The following is an 11,047-nucleotide window of genomic DNA, read 5'->3' as shown; positions in this document are numbered from 1 at the left end:
ACTCTGATCAATCAGAAGGCCCCTGTTAATACTCCCCACCTTTCAAGCCTGTAATGGGTTTTTGCTCACCTATTGTGAGAGGGGTATGGCTTGCATGCATTTGTGGTAAAATCCTGCAGCATCGCGGCAAAGCTGGCGTCACCGTGTGGAGAAACCGCTGCAGCAGAGCAATCTGAAACATCCACCAGTTTAACTCCACGTGTGCTTCTAAGACTGAAACCCAGCTCCACACATGCAAAGCCTTTCAAACGAACCGTCTCTGCCTCTCTTGGAAATGCCAACTTCATTAGTATCCATACAGCATGCAGCTTGTTAATGAAAGTCATTAAAACGGGCGGTGAAGTGTTGGGTGGGTGCCAGCGAGACGCCTGCTTGGTGGCGACGAGTCACGGCCCAGCGCCGAGCGGAGCTGCAGCTGCTTCTCTGACGTTCTCTTCTGGAGGAGGAGCTGGGGAGCGGGTGGGGGGGGGGGGGCGACAAGGGGTTCAAGAGGGTCCCAGTAATGACTGTGTTAAAGGTGTACGCTGGATGAAAGCAATGGAGGGACAGTGGGCAACGTTTTCAGAATTAAGTCATTAAAGGGATCCCCGATTAGTTGTAACATTAGACTTTATTTGACAAACATATATTTTAACTGTAAAATAAAGACTGTAAAAATACTGTAGGCTGTTTAGTTTTTATCATTTTTAAACTAAAAGTTTAAAAATATATTACACGGACGGGGCCATTGTATTTACACGCAAAGCATTCTGGGTAAATGATGACATCAACTAGGTCATCGGTGCGAGGCTGCTAGCGAGCTATATCCACCCTGAAGGTTAATCTTGGACAATATCTGATGATCGACTCTTTTAAATGAAACCAGAGAGCGTTGACAGAGAGGAGAAGGTAGAAATGACTCAGCCTGSAACTGAAAATATGGATGGAGGACAACAGTTTAGCTTGTTTGTCGCGCTAGCACCGAGCTAATACATATAATACGATATAGTATCAGCGCTAGCATAAAGGCTAACAGGCTAAGCTGAGGTTCTTCTTCCATGAAGCAGCTCTGTTGTCCTCCATCCATATTTTCAGTTACAGGCTGAGCCATTTCTACCTTCTCCTCTGTCAACACTCTCTGGTTTCATTTAAAAGAGTTGATCATGAGATATTGTCCAAGATTAACCTTCAGGGTGGATATAGCTCGCTCACAACGAGGACCTATCCACATCATTTACCCAGAATGCTTTGTGTGTAAATAAAATGGCTCCGTCCGTGTTAAAATATATATTTAAAAATTTACAAAACTAAACAGCCTACAGTATTTTTACAGTCTTTATTGTACATATAAAATATATGTTTATCAAATAAATTCTGATGTTACAACTAATCAGGGATCCCTTTAAAAATGAACAAACCTTTAAACAGGACATCATGCAGGATTGTTTTTACTTTAGGTAAATCAGAGCATTCCAAGAATAAAAATCAGTTAAAATGAAGTCAATTTAGCCATTAGTTTAACCCTGTTTAGATGCTGCTGCCTAAGTACCTCCAGACGCTGACATCGGCACTTCCTCACAGACTGGTGGTCTCCTCTGCTGCTCGGGTCTCCTCTCTTCTCCCTCACTGAGGAAGAAAAGACGTGCTCATGCATTCAAGTAATTAGTGCTAATCAGCTGTGCACGGACCAAAGTAGGCAGCCATATTGATTTCAGAAGCTAATCAAGAAAAGGCTTCGTGACGATGTGTTTCACTGAGCGGAGTACACCTGCAGGCTGTGGGGACCCAGAGAAGCAGTAAATGATCTAAAGCGTGTACGAGCTGGCTCGGAGTTAGAAAGAACAAAATAAACTAACGATTTATACGAGAGTCTAAGGGATTCAGATGTTCTGAAGTGGGGTTCTGTGGATGGTTATGAAGACTTAATATCTTACCTGTTGTAGATGGCTTTTTGAATGACCTCAGTTTGGAGAAAAAAACGAGTTATTGAACAAACTGTTCGACTGAGTGAAAATTGTATTAAAGTGAAATAGTACAAACAATAAAACTTTTACATATTCAATCTTTATTTCTTTAAAATAAGAAAAATGGGAAATTTATCATCAATAGTACAAATACAAAAAAGTGTATCGGAACAAAGAAATACAAAAGAGCCGAACAGCTTTGGGAATAAGATACGGCGGAAAGAGACAAAGATTCTTGGTACATTACGGTAAATAAAAGTAAAGTGGGCTGGTCGAAGGAAGAGATCGTTTTCCGGATAACTTACACAAGAAGATTAAAAATGTATTTCCGGTGGAACCAAAAACTCGCTCTCTTTCCAGTTTGCTAGCAAAACATTCTCCAATAAATAAGGCACTACGGTGGGCCTAAAAAAGCAGGAAACTCCTCGTTTCAGAAAGTTTGGGTTTGTAATTTGAAGAAGTGGACCACAACTGAAGAAAAACATTCACATTTTATAACGTGCATAAATACTTTTTCATTTTAAAATCACGCTTACGATATTTCTATTAATAAACATCAACATTTATAACTGGGATCGTAAAAAGACCTGACATCTATATTTAACAGGAGAAAAACATTTAAGGCAAAAACCTAAGTAGTGACAAAAATAAAAAAACAAAATCAAACCATGTGCTTTTTTGGTAACCCTTAGTTGTGCGGGAAGAGCTGCATTGTTTGACTGTAAGCATGTTAAAGCACTATTTCTACATGCTTTTTTTCTTATGTAGTGATCAGATGAAAAGTTTCCACACATGTTGGTAAAGCAGGTGGACAGAAAACTGTTTGGTTGTGGCACAAATTCCTTTAAGACAAATAAAATGACAACATTAAATATTAGTGACTAAAGCCAAAAAAGGCACAGAGTGAGAGTCTGTTCTGTTTGATAGAAAAGACATTTTTGGCACCGCAAATATAAACTGAGACCTGTAAGAAGTTGCAGCACAACTTAAAGGCTTCTCTTCATCATCTTTGTCAGCCATAAACAGAGAATAAAGAACATTAAAGAGGTCATAAACTAACATGTCGAGTCCTTGAAGTCGAAGAAAGTCATTAAAAATAAAGTCCCTCTGGCATGTTTCTATCCCACCTGTGAGACGGGAGTTGGAGCGGTGGGAAGACTCGTCACTGAACATCAAAGTCTCGTAGCTGAACACAATAAACTGCAGGTGGGGGTGGGAGGGTCTACATCTCGTGGGCGGTCAGGTGATGCTCTGGGACGCCGTTGGCATGAGCCACCATAGTGTTATTCTCGTTGAGGCGCCGCACGCGGTACATTTCGTAGTGGATGCTGCTGGTGATGTCCTTAATGTTCTGCATGTGAGTCCTAAAAACAGAGACGGACTAGTTCTATTTTTTTTTACCCACAAAGAAAACCCAGGAGGCCAATCTGCAACCTAGTTGTTGAGAGGCGACAACTCTAACCTCTAACAGGAACATATAAGTTTTCAAACATACGAATATAAAGGAAATGCATCTGAAGCATCAAAATATACAAACAGAAAGAATGTTTTGCTACTTTTATCAGCAGACCACCTTTATAAGATGAGGCGAAACTAATTTGTTTACAGCATCAGTGCTACAAAACTTTGTGTGATGAATCAGAACAGATCATCATCCAAATAATAATAAAACAAGCAAACTAAAAGTTTTAAAAACATATGATCACTGTCGGCCTGTGTCAATATAATTGGATCCATGTGTATCACAATAATAAAATTCCCAGAAAAATCTATGTCAACAAATACATTATAAAACTCCAAAACTAAGATTTAACATTAAATAAGTCATTTATATATTTATATGGCTATGTATGTTTGTGTGCATAATAAAACTGAATTGTGTTTCTGACACGATACAGCTCAAATATGTAAATAAAATTCACTCACCTGATGAGGAGGTCCCGTAAATAGGCAAACTCACAGTGGGCTATGTTCTCAACTACAGGAGAGAGAAAAAGAGGTAGAAGTTTTGAGCTAAAAGTAGAATCTGTTTGTGTGGCTGTCAAGAAAAGAATGAATCAAAACAATGTGAAATTAAATTTTTGTGTTTAGTAGTCCCTAAACAGTCCAGCAGGTGGCGCCACTGTGTTCAGCTTTAAGAGACAGAAGCTTTAGTCATGTCAGCACTCTGCTCTCACCTGCTGCTCTGATCTCTGCAGATACTGTACGTCGTCCTGAGGAGATAAACATCCCTGCACTAAAAACTCCGATCAGCAAGTGTGTGTGTGTGTGTGTGTGTGTGTGTGTGTAGACACACTGCAGGAAATGAAACTTCCTTAATGAGACATTCTATAGGAGGCGTGGTGCCTCCTGTCTGGAGCGGATAACATAATTAAATATTGAATCCCATCGCTACAGTAAAACATGAATGTGACGCAGCAGAGGGAATCATTTATAACTAAACACAGATTTTTATCTTTACTGGTCGCTCTGTTTAACAAGCTTTTATAAATCAGGTCTTCAAAAACAACAGGCGCCATATTTAACTGCATCTTGGTGGTTATGAAAGCCTTTCACTGTGCATCTATTTTTGTGTCCATGGGGACATTAAGTAAACTAACTTGAGCTCCTCAGGCCCACAGTCTGCTGAAGTCTGATCCAGCTGTGTAGAGAAAACTGTCAGCGATGACCAATTTAATGTAACCCCTCCCTATTTTCCTCTTGTTATCAAACCTTTTCCCAGATAATCTGGATTTGAGCTTCTGTTGTTAAAGATCTTCAGGGAGGAAAATTTACCTTCAATAGTTCCCCACTTGGTCTTTCTCCCCAGCAGCCTTCTGCCGTTAACCTGGTACTCCTGATCGCTGCCCACCACAGCAAAAGGGATCATCTCCTGCTCAAACATTTACAAATTAAAGAGTTAAAAACCAATCAAGTCAAAATGTAAGTACTGTTATAACTGGTTAAAGCATAAACTTTAAGCTCTTACTCTAATTTTTTCATTAATCATCCTGTCCTCTGCATCCTCGTCAAACTCCTTCTGAGGGTAAACGTCGATCCCGTTGGCTCGCAGCTCTTCTCTGATCTGATCCAAACAAACAGAATCAACCTTTTAATCTGGCAGATTTTAAAGAGTCCAATTTTAGAAGAAATTATTAAACAAACAGGCTCAATTAAGTCTTTAAAACCATCAGACAAATAACTTGTAGAGTTAACACATTAATTTTGATTAACTTTCATCTACTACAAAATATTGACTGGCTTTTACTGCAGTTTGTAAAAAATAAAAAGCATCACAAGATGAATAATTATCTGAGTGCACACAAGACTAGAGAAAATCCTCAGATCAGTCAAGACAAATCCCATAAATATCAAACATATTGTGCTATTAAATACAGATTCGGACAACGTAAAAAGAAAAGGAAAGAAACTGGGCAAAAACAGAAAACCCTGAAAAGAAGAATTACCTTCTTTTTGAAAAAGTCTCTCTCCTCCAGTGTGAGCGTATCTGCCTTGGCAATGACCGGGACGATGTTGACCACCTTACTGAGACGTCTCATAAATTCTACATCCAGTGGTCGCAGACTGAGAAGGAAGGAGACGAAAATGTAAAAGGAAAGAAATAAAGGTGTAATACAAAGCTCCTCCACTAGAGGGCAGATGTTCCCAATAATTGTTCCAGATGAAGGAATCTGATCTGCATTTGTTCACTGTGCATCTATGAAGTCGTCATGTGTTTTCATGGAAGTTTCATGTGGTTGAAAAGACTTGTGACTCCTGTTAGACTCACTGTTTCTGTAGTTTGAGAAATCATCATGTTTTTAGAGTGGTGCAGTCTGGCCAAGTCAATACTACTCTAATAAAGATAACGTTCTGTGCACTCCTGTAAAAACTTAATAATAATATTGACAAAAAAAGACTAAGTGCAAAACTTTTAGCACGTCTTCAGAGAGACAGACTGAGTCGTCCTTCCTGCCTCTCTTCTGTTCGGCTTTTCAGAGCAAACCCTGAGCAGCTGCTTCTCAGTCTAAAAGTGACTTCTGCACCATTGGATCAACATGAAACAGAGCTGGCTCCAAACAAGGGGTGGGGGGGCATTTCACACCAGTCCCCTGCCAGAGTAAAAACAGAGCACGACACAGAAATGAATCGAAGTGCAGCACTTGAGCTGTTCTGTTATCAGTCCTCTCTTTGTGTGTGAGGCCAAAAGAGTCAGCCGCCTGAACGTTCTTCATAAACCTAAAACAAAAATCTAAACTGGAGTTTCACAAATTAGAAGGAAAACTACAAAAATGTGGCCGATCACTTGATGGACACATGAGGGTATGTGCAAACTTCCATTAACTCCCTCTGCAAGTAAGCCCCAGTCCCCTGAGCTCCAGTAACTGCAGAGCTGAGCCAACGGAGAGGAGAGGCGAAGCAGATTAGGCTGTTCGATCAAAGCCAGATGTTTGCATCTGTACGAAATCCAGGGAGAAATTCAGGAGAAATTGGGATACTGTGCTGCTGCAAAGCTTGACAGGAGCAGCTAGAGAGGAATGGTAACGCCCCCTGAAATAAARAAATTAAAAAATAAAATAAAATAGAACCGGACTTCAAGTCCGTCCAGTTGTTTTAATAGTTTTTTCTGATATTTCCATATGGTGGATGATCAAGGATCTATACCAGCAGTTTAGGAGGGAGTTCTGGGTTATGTTGCTTTGTTTTTAGGGAGAACATAAAAGAGTGTGTGTGTTCAACATGATGGGTAACAAAGCACTGTTTTATACTTTAAAAGCTGGGGATAAACAAAGACAGACGGCCTGTTTATATCTGCATGTTTTCAGAGAAACAGCAGCTGAAGTTAATCTGTTTCAGAATCAGGTCTGTTAAAACAACTTAATGTGACATTTCTGTGTTGATGCTTTACAGACAGAAAAGGCTCACATGTTTTTAATTGTTTGTGTTTATAAAATGTTTCATATATATGTTCATACACTAAATTCAAATTATTTGTGTGTTTTGTTACCAGTGTCCGGTTGGAGGGATGAAGTATATGCAACAGTGAACTCTGGAGTCTGGAATCCTTTTCTTTCTGTTGATGTTGATTTCCTCCTGCAGGTAGGCTTCGTACTGGTCGTTAATGAACTTCATGATGGGCTGCCAGCTAACAAACAACAAGTGGGACACAGATGTAGAAAAAAATAAAAAGAGAAATGGAAAAAAAAACAAGTCAGGGCAAAATGTTAAATCAGATGCTGTTGAAGCTAAAACTTCAATCTGATTTTTTTTTTTTTTTTTGCGATTGCAAGTTTTTACCAGTTTTCATTGTTGATCTGGTCTCCAAATCCTGGTGTGTCAATGACTGTCAGCTTCATTCTCACTCCCTTCTCCTCAATGTCTGAACAAAAAAACACAAACAAGGTGAATCAATGTGAGCACAACTCAAAGACTACCTGAGGTATAATTTAAATAATATTTTTATACTACATGTTTATTAGATAAGAAATGTAATATGATCAACCAGCTGCTCATTTTATCTCCTGCTATCTGATTTAAAGATAATTTGTTACAAACAGCTACTCAGGTGGATGAAACAGCTTCTACTACAGAACAAAGATAAGTAGCTGTTGAAGTGGTACCATGACTGATGGACTTGATTTCGACAGTTTTGGGGATCTTCTCCTGAGCTGTAGCCAGCACTGACTTCCGGCTGACTTTTGACTTGAAGAGTGTGTTCATCAGAGTTGACTTTCCAAGGCCACTCTGTCCTGTAAGCAGAAAGGCAACATGTAAGTAAATCCCCAACCTTTACATGTCAACGCAATGATAAATCCTCGCAGAACTGACTCAAGATAAATGCAGCTCTATGTAAATAAACCTGAAACTATTTTTTGTCTTGGTTAAAAAGTTTTTTAATATCATCATGACTACTGCTACAGATTTTTTGCTGTTCAAATTACTGCACAACTGGTCGTGTGCTGTTGTAGGTGTTTAACAGACCAATTATTGTGGCAGCTTGATGATGAAATCCTCTTTAACCAGATAAGAGAGTCTAAAACTTTACTGTCCTAACATGGGTTAATTAGGAGGAGCTTGGAGTGGCCATTTGGGAAGTTCAACTTCAGGTTATGTCAACATCAAGAAGCTTCCTGATTTATGGCAATGAACTCTCAAAACAGAAAAAAAGAGCAAGCATGAAATTAACAAAGCAGAAGTTCATAACATCTGGAACTCATGGGAGCACTTTAGTTTTGTTAATGCCAACCTTTGTGGTGCTCAAAGTGTCTAAATCAGCTGTGGAAAAGTTCAATAGTTTTCACTGGAGGCTGAACAAACATGAGTTTAAGCCTTGCAGATAGATTTCAAATGACAGATTTAAACATCATCAGTAAATTACTGAGCAGAAGAGATGACAATTTAGCCATTTCTTGTGCTTTTGATGTTTATTAACATAAAGAGGAAACTTTACAGTTCTGTTGACTTCCATATTAAAACTGACTCCACTCAGACACCAACCTGTATTTTTATTACAGCCCTCCCAGAATGTAATTTAACATGAACGCAGAAAAAACACAGGAGCCAAGGACGCTTTGTTTTGTACCGTCTCAACCCTAAGGCTGCTTCTAAAGGAAACTTAAAAAATAAATAAAATTGAGACAACTGTCGCGACAATATCCAGAGGATATTGTCTGTGGCTTTTATGGAGGCCTTGTTGCTGCTGAGGTGTGTGTAATTACCTCCTGTTTTAAAAAAGGTGTCTGATCACACTGAGGACGACTAAATGAAAGAGAGTTTGAAGTCCTACTGTGAGTGGATGCTTATTAAAAATGGTTTAAGGCATCTACTTTCAGTCAAACTCTTGATTAAAGAGTAAAGACGTTGTTACGAAGGAATAAAAGAATATAATGATGACTTGCATGATAAATAAACCCAGAATATGAGTGTTTGAAGAAAATATGAGAACAAAATTTAGCACCGAGTGAAATTTGGACTGGGGATTATGTGTCAAAATGCAGTAACTATGTAGTGGGAGAGCAAAAGCCAAAATTATGTTGCATTTTTTTTTACATTTGCTCTTAATGGCTAATACTGCAAAACCTTGGACTACTCCATGTTTTGAGCGAAAGAAGCTTTTACAAAAGTACCTTAAAATAGCGGCATCACTAAAATAATTTCACTTGTAGTAGATACTTATTTGCTCCTGATGGAGAAATTTATTCTGCCTTTCTTAGAGATTTTAAGAGCAGTGAAAATCCAAAGTAGAGCACCCATTTTTATATGTATTTCTGCCCACCAATGATGTGTTTGTGTAAAAGGTACACAACAAAACACTTGATCTCAGAACGTCCTATTACATTTAATATCTCAAACCAAATCATTTCAGTTAGCACCAACATTTAAAACCTACCAACAACCATAATGTTAAGCTCAAAACCCTGCTTCATGGCCTTCCTCCTCATCTGTTCCAGGATGGCGTCGATACCAACATAACTGAAGTCCAGCACAGGACCACCGGCCTTCTCCCCATACGCCACAGAAGACACAATCGTGTCAGGCGCCACCGCTTCAGACATGGCACTGCTGCTACTGCTGCTGCTGTTGCTGCGAAACACTTCTGGTCCTGGTTGGCACACAGACAGGGGGAGAAAAAGTGAGGATTTAGAAAAGGGACCACCATTGTCAGGAATGAAATGGGTCATGTGAAGTCTTAAAAGATGTCTCATTAACAATGCAAAGAATGTGAAAAACAGAATCTGCATGATAAGGAAGGAGCATCCACACTGCAAGAACTTCGACTCTCATCTGAGAACAATCTGTACTAAAATGTAATGTAAATGTAATCAGGTTAAAATGCTTTCTGCACAATAAATGGATAAATAAATGCAGAAAAATAAGATTATTAACATAAAAGGTGCATCTTTTGTGAAATCGTAATAAAAAAGTTAAGTGTTTCAGGTTGTCTGAGTCAGCGTTACTGGCAACACTGAGTTAGTGCTTTGATTTGAACGCTTCCTACATTCCAACATGGTGATATCAGGTTTACTGTTTACAGGCTGGGTTAGCTCTCTTACTATCTCTTTTTGTTCAATGGAGTGTTAAACATTAATTTATTAATTACTTTGATATCAGTACATAATGGGGTTTCATTATTTCCACTGAAAACAACCAAAAGATGCAAGAAAAGGAAAAGTAGTTAGAAACAAATGTCACAGTCAGACAAAAACACACACACGCTTTTATTTAAACCGTGTCCTGTCCAGCAGTATGAAACTTAGAATAAAGAGACAAAAAGTTTGAGAACAAAATAAATCAGGCTTGTACATCATCAGAAACCTGCTTATTTTGTTTGATCATGCAGTTAGTGATTCTTGGACTAAAGCAGTAGAAATACACAAAATTGTACAGTATTTGGTCATGGAAATAAAATGTGTCACAAAGAATATTATAAAAAATATTTCTATAAAAAATAAGAACGATTAAAGAGCTAAAACCCAAAATCAGGCTAGTATGAACCCTAAGTGAGGTGCATGTTAAAAAATGTATCTCCAAGTTATTAAGATATTTCAGTGATGAGCTAAGTGTTGGTTTGACTGACAGGTATAACCACCCCCACAGCAACCCTGCAAGAAACACCTAAACAGAAGGGAGTCTGCCTCTCATCACAGTCACCTAACTCAACAGAAAACTATTAGAAAATATGTTACCAGGTATTAAACTACTTCAGATTTGGCAAGTTATTGCACTGACTTGTTTAGCTAATGATTAGCTTAAATACTCCTGTGGAATGCCTATGATTGTGTATTTATAAGGGCAAATATTTCAGTCTGATCCTTGAAGGTCTTAAAGCAGTGAAGGTAAAGAATTGACACCACTGTGTTTATATCTGTCTGTGTGTAGCTGCTCCCCTTCATGAGGCCTCCCATTCCTCCTCTTCATATTGTATAATGTTATTGTCCTGTTAATGTGAGACTGGAAACAAAGCTGAAATCTGATCCTCTCCCAGTTACACAGCCTCTCTCTCACTCATGCACACAAAAATCACAGCTTCACTTAGGCCTGTCACGATAACAAATTTTGCTGGGCGATTAATTGTCTCAAAATTTATTGCGATAAACGATAATATTGCCTGGTGACCGTTTTAC

General features: G+C 38.7%; 1 protein-coding gene across 4 annotated transcripts in view; it reads right to left on the bottom strand.

Annotated features, from left to right (window-relative positions):
• Positions 1–2,111: 2,111 nt before the first annotated feature.
• Positions 2,112–11,047, bottom strand: part of LOC106522082 (neuronal-specific septin-3) — a 79,116-nt gene continuing 70,180 nt past the window's right edge. For all 4 annotated transcript variants that reach the window (XM_014014934.1, XM_014014937.1, XM_014014935.1 and 1 more), the window contains 9 exons: positions 9,313–9,525; positions 7,544–7,672; positions 7,221–7,302; positions 6,931–7,068; positions 5,390–5,507; positions 4,912–5,007; positions 4,719–4,815; positions 3,870–3,921; positions 2,112–3,307 (listed from right to left, as the gene is read on the bottom strand). In XM_014014934.1, the coding sequence (XP_013870388.1) occupies positions 3,166–3,307; positions 3,870–3,921; positions 4,719–4,815; positions 4,912–5,007; positions 5,390–5,507; positions 6,931–7,068; positions 7,221–7,302; positions 7,544–7,672; positions 9,313–9,525 (1,067 nt within the window). In that variant the 3' untranslated portion in view covers positions 2,112–3,165. The remainder of the gene's footprint in view (positions 3,308–3,869; positions 3,922–4,718; positions 4,816–4,911; positions 5,008–5,389; positions 5,508–6,930; positions 7,069–7,220; positions 7,303–7,543; positions 7,673–9,312; positions 9,526–11,047) is intronic.

The sequence above is a fragment of the Austrofundulus limnaeus genome, unplaced genomic scaffold (assembly GCF_001266775.1).
Source record: "Austrofundulus limnaeus strain Quisiro unplaced genomic scaffold, Austrofundulus_limnaeus-1.0 Scaffold120, whole genome shotgun sequence".
Classification (NCBI taxonomy): Eukaryota; Metazoa; Chordata; class Actinopteri; order Cyprinodontiformes; family Rivulidae; genus Austrofundulus; species Austrofundulus limnaeus.
The sequence above is the reverse complement of the archived record's forward strand: the minus strand, read 5'-3'. Positions and strand labels throughout refer to the sequence as shown.